The sequence below is a fragment of the Trachymyrmex septentrionalis genome, unplaced genomic scaffold (genome assembly GCF_001594115.1).
Source record: "Trachymyrmex septentrionalis isolate Tsep2-gDNA-1 unplaced genomic scaffold, Tsep1.0 scaffold97, whole genome shotgun sequence".
NCBI lineage: Eukaryota > Metazoa > Arthropoda > Insecta > Hymenoptera > Formicidae > Trachymyrmex > Trachymyrmex septentrionalis.
The window spans coordinates 2,977,194-2,991,141 of record NW_017306160.1 but is presented as its reverse complement, the minus strand read 5'-3'; the positions used below and the strand labels follow the sequence as shown (position 1 = coordinate 2,991,141).

The 13,948-nt window shown below is 33.1% G+C and overlaps 1 protein-coding gene across 9 annotated transcripts in view; it reads left to right on the top strand.

The window, feature by feature from the left end:
• The window catches only part of LOC108756282, a 170,659-nt gene extending 159,722 nt beyond the window's left edge, over window positions 1-10,937 (top strand). For 8 of the 9 annotated variants that reach the window (XM_018499963.1, XM_018499958.1, XM_018499961.1 and 5 more), the window contains 4 exons: window positions 4,916-5,126; window positions 7,791-8,098; window positions 9,916-10,252; window positions 10,512-10,937. In XM_018499963.1, the coding sequence (XP_018355465.1) occupies window positions 4,916-5,126; window positions 7,791-8,098; window positions 9,916-10,252; window positions 10,512-10,688 (1,033 nt within the window). In that variant the 3' untranslated portion in view covers window positions 10,689-10,937. Of the gene's footprint in view, window positions 1-1,814; window positions 1,858-4,915; window positions 5,127-7,790; window positions 8,099-9,915; window positions 10,253-10,511 lie in introns of those variants that run through there. The other variant, XM_018499967.1, reaches the window with a different exon arrangement.
• The last annotated feature ends 3,011 nt before the right edge of the window (window positions 10,938-13,948 follow it).

Below are 13,948 nucleotides of genomic sequence, written 5' to 3'. Positions count from 1 at the left end.
TTTTTTTAGATTTATTATTTCCCATTTTTTATACTCTGGTTGCACATAACATACATCGTTTGCATAGATTTGTTTCTCGATGTGTTTTTTTTTTAATAGGAATTTCATTTTCACTTTATTCGCCCTTCATTCATTTTGCATTCGTCTCATAGGCGAACGGTCTCTATTTGAAGATCAAATTTGCTTACGCGGCTCACGTTGTCTAAAAATTCTTGATCCACCCCGATCAATTGCGGGAACGTCTGTTCGGCAATTCGATGACGACCTAAACGGCGATATGCGGTTTCACGGCACTCTCTGCGTTTGATGCCACCTGACTGTAATTCCTGTCGAGCATTATCCGCGCTCCCGGAGCGTCCGGTATTTCTGCGGTGTGTCTGCGTGTACATACGCGTCGCTCCAGGACGCGCCGTGCGTGTAGATTCGCGCGCACAATGTCCACCTGGTCGCAACGTACAATCCGATACGTGTGTGTATGCGCGTATATGCATACACCCCTCTACGTACGTGTACGCGGTATGTGAAATGCCACATACGGAATATTTACCAGGACCCACCTCAGATGTTTGGACCCCTCGGGGCGACGTATCGCGAGATCTGCCTCGTATAATGGCAAACTCGAATTAATCCTTCAGGAAAGAGCGAGGCTTGACTCTGGTCTCTCATATTCATCAGTGACAGAGATTGCGGTTAATACTTGCTTTTGGGAAAAGAGCTGAATGCATTTCTCTTATAAAGGAAAAACACGATTTGATTCTATCTTTTGTTGTTCGCTATCCGGAGACATTACTTAATGTTTTACTTAATGTGTTACTTAATGCGAGACCGATGAGGCTTGCTTTTCTGGTAATTCTTTAATTATGAGTTTAATTAAGAGACGGTGAGATTTCTCATTACTGTAATAACGAGTACAACAATAAAATAGAAGAAATAAAATGTCGCTAACGGGGAAAAAAATAATTAAGATATTATCTAACAAGTTTTTCCAAAAAGCAGATTGCTATTTAGATTAAACGTTCGCAATTTGTCTCTAATTATTCGATTATTCCAACGTCTACTGGAAGACTGCAATGAGTTAATAGTTCTCTGTAAAGCTAATTATCATGGGATCGCTAATTATCACGTACGCTGTTGAAGAACTGAATAACCTAGAGGCAGTCTAAAATCGTTAAACAACCAAAAAATGCAAAGTACAAAATAAAATATTCGCTTTTAAACATTATCATATCTGTGCATTATAAATTCTCAACCGACTTAATAATCCGACCATAATAAATAACAGCCATCAATAAATCATTTTGATATCAATAAATTTTGCAACAACAATCCCAATATTTTTTAATCGGACATAATAATTGACAATTAATTCAAATATATATTTTAATAACGAGCATTCGACTACGCGAGAATACGAGTGATAAATGATAATCAATAATAATTTATAATAAAAATAACAATTAAATTTTACGTATTAATTTCTCGTAATGTATCCCGGAGTAATAACATTCGTGACAACATTCGTAGCTCGTGTCGATTGCAATATCTCGCAGACCTCAGTCATCTTTTTAGGTTGCTTCGCGTGGATATTGCATTTTGCTATTTTATTATTTCAGTATTTTTATTCGCGACGGAAACGCATTTATATCGCAGCGGTGGTTTCACTCTCGAGGTTACCTGACGGAAACGTGTGCCTTTCCTATCGTACGCACCGCGGGGGTTTTCGATTCCTCTGGCTCTCTCATCACGCAGGTTACCCTGCGATCGATGCCCTCCGAGAGGGAAAACGTCAAATTCACAATGCGGCATGACTCAGCTGAACGATTCATGCATAATTTATCCGGACTTAATTAGTCAGAGGTCAGAGAGAAAGACAGAGGGAGAGGGAGAGGGGGAGAGAGAGAGAGAGAGAGAGAGAGAGAGCGAACTGAAAAAATGCACAATTCCACAAATATGTGCGCATTCGTAGCATTTTAAACATTATAACTTCTGTGCGTTATAAATTTGCGACTAACTGTAATAATCAAACATAAATAACAATCGTAAATAAATTTTGCAACGGCAATCCCAATATTTTTTAATTAGAACTAATAATCGATAATTAAATCCATCGCTGTTAAGTAAATCTCATATAAATTTGTGTAAATGATTTAGCCTCTCTCTCCGCTTGTTATGTAGATTACGTGCGTTAATAGTTTCCCTGTCTTCCTCGATTTCTCTCTGTTCGATTAGAATGAATGCGTAACGACCGGGAATGACTTTAACAAGGAAACTTTCGCAACTGTCTCTCTTGGAGTTCATGGAGCTCCAAGTGTATATCGTGAAGTAGCTTGCGACGAGAGACGTGCACTTTCTTCTTCGCTTACTATATAGTACAATCTTAGAGGTTGAAACTAAGGGCGAAACTATAAATGAACGTTTGAGACAGAAGTTTCACATTGAAAGCGCTTTGTAATATTATACATTTAGATTTTTCAAGTAAATTGTAAATTGTAAGAAAGTCTTAATTTTCCTCCGGAACTATTCGTGAAATTTACATCTACTCATGAAAGAACAAAAATTTCAAATTAACTTTATGAAAAGAGCTGTTTCAGTTGCAAGAATATCCATTAAAATTCACATTTTTTTCTAACTAAAATTGTATTAAATTAGATTAAAAAGTCGTAAAAGGAACAATTGAAAGAAATAGTTGTAAAAGTTTCGTTATAAAATTATGCATTTTAAGATTTTACTTCCGAAAGTTGTATGTATTGTAGCAAGATGTATTTTCCAATTCTTACAGTAGGAAATCATTTCCGTTTACGTATTCAGTAAGTAGTCAATGCAGAATTTTTTGCCAGCCGCTTTCCAAAGATTCTCGAACAAACACGCGACCCAAAAGGAATTCGTTCCCATCGATGGGAAGATAATCTGTAGACAATCCGTCGACATTGCCACGCGTGTTTCAGCTGAGATTTCAGCGGAGATTTGTATAGTTAAATTGAAGTTAAAATTTGCGAATTTATTTCAATGTAAGGGATAAATGGAACAATTCTCATTTAGACTTTTACTACTATAATTTAAGATATAAAAAATTAATTAAAAATTATAAAAATTATTATAAAATTAGAAAAATGAGAAAAATTATTATAAAATGGTAAATAATATTAATAATGCCAATTTTTATTCCTTTTCTTAAAAAATAAATTTTTCAAATTTTGTCTACAATTCAATTATACAAATCATGTATTCCTCCTTAAAGCCGAGTTACTTTTAATTGAGAGCACTCTCGAGAGAGACTTTTAATCGAAGCTTACGTTCTCGAACGACACTGCGAGCTCGTATACCAGCTGCGTGTGCATTCGGTCGATCTTGAACACAGAATTGCGATAGGTATACGAGTATACAGCGTTTGATGTACGGTGCGATGTAAATTTCTAGATATAGAGGTCGATATCGCTCGTATGGCACAAACTGTTTTTATAGCGTTCTCTCGTGAGAGCCAAAGGCAAAGTTTCCATGCGAGTGTAACTTCGATTTTTAGAGATGTTCTATTCCGCGGACGTATACCGGCCTCGCGTAACAGCTGTAACATATATGTAATAAGACCAGATTGTCCTGCTTTTGAGATGATTGTTTCGCTGTTTCGTAAAATATATAAAAAAAAATATATATATATATAATGTTGTATTATTTCTTAAAAATAAATTACTATTATTGTATTTGTCTTTATATCCATTTATTCTCTCAACATAAAATTATCTCGCTTTGGATTAAAAAATATCTAATTTCTTTACTGATTGTAAAAACAAATAAAGAATAAATTTGACGGTATGTAAAGATTACAGAGCAATCTAAAGAAAATTAAAAATATATATAAAAAATGATAACTGTATGAAATTATTAAGTCTGTCGAAAATTTCTTGTCGATTCGACGGAGCAGCAAAGACTTGCGATAAATACATCGTCTTTTTACATTATATTGTTATTGTATGTGTACGAAGAAATAATAACACTGAGCATATATCATTTACGCGTATCGCTTTCGTACCAGTTTGATCGTCAAGCTTTATTAAACTGGAGCTGTATCATTTCCACGATCACTGATTTATTCGCCGATCGCGTTTCTCAGTATTAGGATCAGTTACCGCGTGCATGCTTATCGTGCTAGGATTCGCGTCGAGTTTCATATAGTTGTATAGTCGGATGATTCATTATGCCGATGAGAAAATAAAGAATAACGGCACGCAAATGCGAAAGATACCCAAGCGAATCTTAAATCACGTAGGTTCGTTTTTTTTTAACGCGAAGGTTGCTTTTCCTTTTCGGAGAAAACGAGCTTTTCGAGCTTCTCTTTTTTTTTTTTGCGATATCTTGTCGAAGTGTAAGTAATCGTCCGGAAAAGACATATCGATTTCCGACCTTTCAATCATTCGCAAACATTTTCAATATTATTATACACTTATCCGAACGCGAGCCGTTCCTGCTTTGATTACTTTTCAACTAGATTCTAATTAATTTAGATTTAATTCTAATGGTACAGTGTCTTTAGAATTAACGCATCTAAAATTAACTTATGGTGTTATTAAATTATGGTGTTTTTAAATTATAATTTCATTTTTATAACGCTAAAATGGGATTGGAAAAATAAAGAATATGGTAGAAATTGTGTAAGTTAAAAATAAGAGTTAATAGATGTAATAAAAAGAATAAATGATTCAAGTAGAGACAATAATTTTAATAGGCAGACAATAAGGCGATCTATTTTAACGTAATCGCATTTCTCTACAATGCCCCTATTGTCATTTGTATTAAAAGGGATCACTTGAGCAGCAATTTACTTGGAGAGAGGCGTTTTAATATCCTAAAGTAACTTGTTAAGAAGATCGTCAGATAAGTAGAATGACAAATCGCTCATCGCACCATTTTCTATTTGCAGCTTCGACGAGACGTCGATGGACAGCTGCATATTGGCTACTATCGACGAGGGCCGCCGAGTCAGTGACTTATCGGGCGAGTCGATGAAGGACAGTAACGAGGTGGAAGTGACGTCATTGGAGGAAGCCAAGTCGGTCATAGCGGCACTCAGAGCGAGACAGCGGGCACAAGCCCACCAAATGCTCGCTTGGCGAAGAACCCTTAAATTGCAGGTAAGTTTCAATTACCAGGAAGGATTTCTACATGCAAAGGCAATCCCACAGTCTTGCAGTCTTCGATGAGGGAATCAGTCGGGAGGAAGGCAAGACGATCGATCAAAGCTATTACCTCTGAAAACCATAAAACACGCTCAGCCCACGGACTGATGTTACAGACAGTGAAATATTAGATACATGATGATCCATTTAGGCGCGAAGAGAGTACATATTTTTGTCGCTTTACGAAGCGAACGAATAAATATTTAAAACCAATGTTGCATGCTTACACAGACATACTGTAATTGGAAAATATCCATTAAGTCAAGGCTCAAATTGATTGGAACAAAAAACAAGCCTTTCATCAGATAGTTTGTTAAACAAAGTTCAACTGCAGTTTAACTTTTGCTAGAAATATCCTTTGTCTTTAAGTATTTTCGTAAGGTTTTTGATGAAAAATCTGAATTATAATTTTCCGTCCGATCATGAAATACATTTTGGCCTTGGACATTCTATCCAATTCATGTCCAATTTGAGCTCCGGAGCTAAAACACAAAGCTATTGACGCAAAGAAATCAATATTCCGGAGACTGTAAAGCGTGGATATGAGTTCGAGCGAGTGCCTATCAACACTTTACAGTCCATGAAATCTTACTCACATTGAATTTTTCGCGTCGATTTTATTCCGCGTTTTGGCACTGGAGCTCAAATTGGACAGGTCTGCGTCTTAGACCTATAATGATGCCAACGGGAAAGATAAATTTCAGCAGGTAAGCGAAACGGCATGCTGCCGTCACGAGTCATTGCTGTAAAGAGATTTCCGAGCATTTCTGGGATAAGCCCGGAGGAGCGTCTCGTGACATCCTACGATTTCGCGTCTGACTTTGCGTGACTAGAGGTAATTCTCGGTTTGCGAGGGTAGACCCCGCGAGAAAAAAAAGGGCTCCCACTAAATTTGCTGGCAATCTGCGAAGGAATAATTGCTACAAAATGATCTTCTTTCTCCCTTAGCCGGGAAAAATACCAGCGGGACGGCTAGTTTATCAAATAACAACTTTTCCATATACTTTCATCGAATTTAAATGGAGAAATGTTAATACTTGATGAGAGTTCATTTCGATAGTAAAAGACAATTTTTCGTGATATGCCTATGCGCAGATATGTTACGGAATCCGAGCTTTAAAAGAAAGAACTTTCGAATAAAACTTTCCATTTTTGATAATCATCTATTTCATTTTTGTACGTTTTCTATTTCTTTTTGTAAAAATTTATTTTTCTTTAATGTGCTAATCAGTGAAAATAGAGAAACGTGTATTCTAAATCGGAAAAAAGAAAAAGACAAGTATGAGCCTCATGACTAAGATTTTTCATATTTAATATACATATTGTCACATCAACTTGATATATTTATTGCTACATAAAACAATATTTCCTGTCTCTTCGTAATTACGAAAAATTTAAATTTTTAGGACCGTAGCACAGATTTTTGCATAACATGTAAAAATGAGGGATTCTGATTGATCCTCTCTCGAATTCTCTTATGCGTTACGCAAAAGTCACCTGTGTTGCGGCCTTTATTTTTTTTTTTATGAAAATATGAATAATGATACTCTACGTGAATTTTTAATTATTTTTCATTACACGTTGTTTATAAAATAAAACGATAATTAAAATTTTTTTTTCATTTGTCTTTAATTTAAAGTACATTAATACGGACGATTATTACCTTAAAACTGACCATAGAAATGGATTGATTTACATTTTGATATACACGTAGAAATAAAATAACAAAATATTATTTAACTCCAGAGATTGGATTACCATTGCTCCTTTGATATATAATAGCAATAAAAGAAATGTCTTCTTACTTCCCTTTCCTGAATGCAGAATGGTGCCTATTAATCGGTCGTTCACATGATCCGTCTATCGGTCAAACGTGTCAATTATTTTCCGCGTCTGTCTTCAAAGTGCGTGACACGCACCGGCGATAGCACCTGGTCGTCTTGCGATACTGTTTATATTGCACACAATAGCGAAAGTAATGGACTCATCCTCTACGCGTGCGGGAGGACGGAAGGAAGGAGACGTGAGCAATGCTCATGCAAAGCGGTCGGCTATGTACGACGTGTAGGTATACCGTACATCGTTCAGTGCAAACATGCAGCTTCACGCACGTATCTGACGCGTACGGAGGAAACGCGTGCAGCGGAACGGCACGTATCTGCCGTTCACGCATACTGATAACGTGCTTCGCGTAAAGCAAGTGGACTCGAGAGATGTTTGCACAAATACGCATGAATCGGTGCGCGGTGTTTGATAAAAAAAAAAAAAAAAGAAAGAAAAAAAAGTACGATTTCAACACTATATCTCGTCCTAATGAGCGATATCCATTCGAACGGTGTTTACCGGTAAACGAGATGAGAGGACCGGGGAAATCAATTAACGGCGCTAAACAAATATTAATAATAATGGCAGCGAGAGATCGATTTTGATTAATTACTTAATGTTGAAAGTAAATGGCGAAATGCCGGTTGGTTTCGCAGCCGCACGAATTCGCGCCGTTATTAATTATCATACATGAATTATCAGGTGAAGAGCCCGCAGTTTATCGTACCCGCGAATTAATGGGAAATTAACGCTATTGACTCGTCTTCAATTTTGTAATCGTGACGTTTTTCGCAGGAGGACCTGGTGGCTCGATTGACGCGGGAAAAAGCTGAGCAGCTGCGGACGTTGTCGTCGCAACTTCTGCTGTTCGAGTCAAGGCTCTGCAGGAAGCAGAAGGAAATCGAAGCCAGTCTGAGTCAGCGAGAATCCATTATTTTACGACAACAAAGGGTGATCCGGCAGTTGCAGAACAGATTGGCGGAGAGGAGCACGAGCACTCGGGACTCGCCACCTTGCGACGCCCTGGACAGATTAGACAGTCTCGGGGATAGCGACAGCGCCGTGGTGCTCGAGGAAACCGCGGACGATCCTGCCCCACCAAGGTGAATATTTTTCAAACAGATTTACACATACGTCACCTGCACCGTCTATGAAATTAAGAGAGCTTTTATTGCAATAATAGAATATAAGGACATATGAAAAGTAAGAATGAGAAGTGCACTGGAAAAAAATAATGTTGTATCAACAGCATTATTTTAATTGAAAATAATCTTGAGCGCGAGCGTGGTATGACGGACAGCGCACTGGTCTATCATGCCAGAGATCCCAATAGGACCATTGGGTTCGATCCCAAGAGGAACCAAAATATTTACGCTCGTGCCTCCTCTCGGACAAGGCCGGCAACCTCCCGAGAGTATCCTTGTCCACAGAAACACTCTCGAAAAATCCGCCGTTCGGAATCGGCATTAAAACTGTAGGTCTCATATGCTTAGCAATTGAATAATCAGCGTGCGCATAAGCATATGAGAAAGTTGTCTAACGTAAGAAGAAAAAGAAGCAGAAGAAACAGAAAAAGAAGATAATCTTATTGATTTATGACAACAGAGTATTAATGAATATAAAGATACGAAGGACACATAAGAGTCAAATGAACGATTAAGAGTGTAGAAAGACAAATTATAAAATATATTTAGTTGTATAAATTCAAAATTTACAGAAAAATATATTACCAAAATATACTACAAAAAATATATTAAAGGAAATTGTGTTAAAAAATATATAATTGTATTTAAAGCAAATAGCAATATCTTCTAAACGAAATGCTCACCCAATGATCGCAAACTTTCTGCATAATAATAACCTCGTCAAAACATATGGGTGTTTTGCTTAGCGGATGTTTATTGCTTGCTTTAAATATAATTCTATATTTTTTAACACAATTTCCTTTCTCTAGAATATCGAGAGATTACAAACATTCAGTCTTCAGACAAACCGTAGTAGTTGCAAGCAATTTTCTCCGATTCTTTGCGAGGCATTCATTGGTTCGCTACTATTTATGTTAATACAGTATTTTCTTTCTATATCACTATAATTATACTCAGGTAATATCGTGATTACGTTTTTGTATTAATTACCTGAAGATGACTCAATGGAGAAACAAGCGTAATATATATATTTTTGTAATTTTTGAATTTACACAATTGAATATATTTTATATTTTGTCTTTCTACGCTCTTAATTGTTCATTTGATTCTTATGTGCCCTTCATATCTTTGTATTGTTTTAAAAAATTAAGAGTCCTAATATTTCTTGTTATTTGAATATTACTGAAACAAAATTTTACTAAAATAAGAGCATAACATATTTGTTTTATTATATTAATGATGTCATTGAATTAATAAAATTATTTTTAAAATAATGCTACATTGTTTTCAGTATGCAAAAGCAAAAATATAAACAAGATTTAAACATGCTGAAAGCATCTTATTTCATAATTTGAATTTCTTTGGAAAAATATCGTTTTCAATGTGATTGCGACCAATACAGACTGCGTTGGAATGACATTAAGAGAATAATGATAAATACTTTTAAAAATACTTATTTATGCCGGTATGTAATAATTATATTGAAATACATTCAAAATTTCTATGATAAAGTAGCAATGTATCTTAAGTTCACTTTAATTTTTGATTTACGATAAAATGCGAAACTATAACTATTTGTTATCTTATAAGTAAGGAAAAACATTTTTAACGAAAATTACTTAAAAAAATCACAGTTTATATCTAATATACAAATCAAAATATTAACAGATATGTACACATAAAATACATAAAGCTCTATAAATAGAATTTTCCCAAATTCTCTTACAAAATATATCTATAATTGATTTTATATATATTCTAATTGTAATCCACAGATTTCGTTCTAACATTACTGATGTAACTGTGATCCGTTCCGTGTCCGATGCGGTGGAACCGTCGAACAAGTATTCGTCGATGCGACGTTGCAATGGTTTTCTCAGAAGACCGGAGATTCTGGAAACCGTGTATTCCGTGGAGGAAGACGGTGACAGCGAAAATAATCAGGATCCGTCGGAATCGACAGAGAATTCGGAATACGAAGACAGGAGAATGAAAAACTTAGGCAACGGAAAGGGCAGGCTTCAGGATCTCTACGGCAGTTTCGAAAGGTTGGCTCAAGATACAGATTCTCCACCCAGCGAAAGACCTAGAGACGAAAGCCAACAGGCGCAGGTAACAGAAACTATTTGAAATCTTATCGGCGTATAAGAGAATTCGATTTATTAGAAAATATTTGTGAAATACTCGATTATTGAAATAAAATCCTAATGAAAAAAAGTAATACAAGATTTACATAAACTTAGAACGTAATGCAAATTACACTCTAATTTAAAATATATTCTTCATTTAGATTTTCCTCATGTTTAACTTTAAAATCCACGCTAATATGTGTAAATTAATATTTCCATAAGAAATCTATTTATCCTTTCAGGTGACATACAATAGGGTAATGAGCAATCACAGATCCGTGACGAAGCCAAAAGATGTGAAGTACAAGAGGATAAATAAGGCAAAATCGAAAAGTCTTGAAGAACTTAGAGGACGTCTTAGAAATTGGGTCGAGAAAGGAAATAAAATAGCTATATCGTTGGATCAGTCATATGCTTGAGCTTACTATCCTTATATATGAAAGTATATAAATTATTATTTTATGAACGAAAACGTGTAATGCCCAAAATTATAATTCTATTTGTAAGATTAAGGAATGGACTTTTATCTTTAGTAAAGTCGCTACTCTATTTAATTGAAATATCATCGCTCCATGTGATATTTACTGTAATATTTTGTCATGTTAATTATGCACCTAGATCAAAGATAAATGATTCGAAACTTGTGATATGATTTTATTATATACAAAAGCGCGTAGTTAAGAAGAATTTATTATCTGGCGAAGAAATAAGTAACTCTTAAGTATTATAATAAAAATTTATAACAAATATTGTATATAGTTTCCATCTGTTTTTATTTATGTTATAACAAATTCTTCAAGTATTGTTACGATTAAATATTTATCAATAGCATTCTTATATCATTTTTTCAAAGTTAAAGATAGCAATAAAAAATCTAAAAAGCAATATCAAATATATTAAAAGCGTGAAAAGTAAATATAATCTACTAAGATTCAAAACAGATTTGCGATTCATTTATATTATGATACTTAAGAGTTAACATAAATTCGAAACGTAACATGCGTCTGTGAATATGCGCATGAATATTTTTGACTCTTCTTTCATTAATAATAAATATTAACTTGTGTGACTATGTTCTGAATGTGTACGAAAAAAACTTTAAGCGGCCTAAATATTGATGAACTACAAATATAATAATAAGTGTACATCTTTGAGCATTAAGAAAGTTCACTATTAACATGAAAATGTTAAACATCACGCACGTTTTTCTGCACATACCCAATTATGTCAAAATAAGATATTTTTTTACTATTAAATACTACTTATTATAATTATCCTCAGTTCAGAAAGATATATTATATCATGTTTTACTGTAGAAAATTTAGAATTAAATTCTTCCTATAACTTGAAATAACTTAGAAATTATACCGATTTCTCTATTAAACAGAGGCATATATTGAGAACGAATTTTTAAAAGATTTTTTTTTAATTAAAAAGTTTCTTTTTTAAAAGTCACATCAAATATATATTTAAGAAAAAATATAAACTAAATGCTCTTGATAATCCACTCAAATATTATTATTTATGTGCCTATCTTTCTATAAACAAATATTGAGGACATTGTATTCTTAATACATGTATATAAAAATCATTATCTTGATGTTTACTTAAGAATTTTAAGAATTTAAAAAATGATAATCACATCAGAAAATCTTAAGAATTTTAAAAATGATAATCACATCATCTGAAGCAAAATATATTAGATATTTTTGATTAAATCTTTTTACATAAAAATTGAAAATTTCTATTTAATGCATCGTATTGATCCAAAGAATCTGTATTCATAATTAAAATCCAATTGCTTAATTGTTAAAAACTCTTATAATTATATTGTCTTACTTTAAACATTTTCGATAAACTAAACAACAAAATATTTTTTAAAAATTGAAAATTGGAATGAGCAAAATTTGCTGTGCTCCTACACATTAAATTAAAGTTTTATAAAATTTAGGTATATTTTATTGTATATATAAAATTCTGAAGCTACACGTACTTTTATATTGAGTATAAACTCGTGCTGCAATTATGTACATCGTATATGGCAGCGTTTTATAAAGAAAACATGTCTTCGTAATCGCACTGTTTATAATGATATTTTTACATGCACATGCATTTTGCCGTTCTTCTCATAAAATAGAAAAATACGCTCGAAAATTATTGTTTTGATACAAATTGCTTGTGATGCAATTTCTCTCCATTTTGAATGCATCTATTCATCTTTCATTATCGTGTTTTCAAGCAGATGGGTATAAGAAAGCTACTGACAATCCGTATTTTTGCAAGCCTAAAGAAAAAGAAGAAACAAGCGAATGCCTCTGGCAGTACCTTTGTAAATAATTGAAAACATGGACATAACGTTCATACTAGATATAGATTCTGCGATAGTTATATATATTATGTAGATAGACTTATTATATATATTGAAATAATAAATTTTAATATTATTGTATTTTGAGTTTAATGTTCCTGTGGACTGAGCAACAGTCACCGAGAGATCTCGTGCATAGTATATTTGCACGCGCTTATAAATGCATATGCATATAAAAAATATGGATATATATATATATATATATAAATATATAAATAAAGTATATATATATGTCGAGATATTGTAGTATAATATGATGAGTCTACTTAGAATGATGTAAAAAAATAAAATTTTTGAGGTGCATAAGCAAACCATGTGAAATTAAGAATCACATTGGCTAATCATAATCCGAGTATACACGTGCAATGGCGCTTCAGTACAGAAAAAAATTAATAATTATTTTAATTTATATAAACTCGTATAACGTGTATGCCGTCGCTTTACTAGGAAATGAGTAGACTGCTATTGATATTCTGTGTTACGTAATTATTTTAATTATTATTAGATCCCAAATAAATTATGTCAATGGAAGACGCCGATAGTGTATTTATTATTATTCCTATGTTTTCCAGTTATTTCCCATTATATTAAATGTTTTAAATCGCATAATATATAATATATATTATATAATACAAATCTCACTTCTTACGAAGAATATTTGAAACTAGTAATGAGACGCTATTAAAGATTTTATATATGGCTTTATATGATTTATTTAGTAGTATTTAATTCATTTGATAGTGAGTGCAATTTTATCGAAAAAAAGGAGCTTAAATATTTAATAGCATATTATTATTTTTTATACACATACACATGTGTAAATGTGCATTGCTTATGAGAAGAAATACAATATTATCAGTGCGGCAATTCAAAAATTATTTTAACAAGAATGATTTTTTTTGTTTTATACATACCTGATAAGATAACTGTACATTTGACATAATTTACATTTCTGTTATATTTAAGAAAATAATAGTATGAGGTATGAGAAGAATTTCGATCGATTTTCGAAATAATTTGCTGATACTTATACGATATATAATATATCTATTGATTCTATGTATAATACATTATACATACACATATACATATATATAAAATGTGCGTGTGTCTAATTTTTTTAACGCTACGGGGGGATTATGGCTATAAAAATAATTTTTCTTTAACGATACTAGATGTTTTCGCAATAATTCATGTGTAAAATTAAAATTGCACTTCTGTCGATTCTGCAAAATCTTATATTAATCGTTACTTTTATTTTGTTCATTTTGTACATTATATTTTATCGCCTATGTTAAATCAATTTTTTTG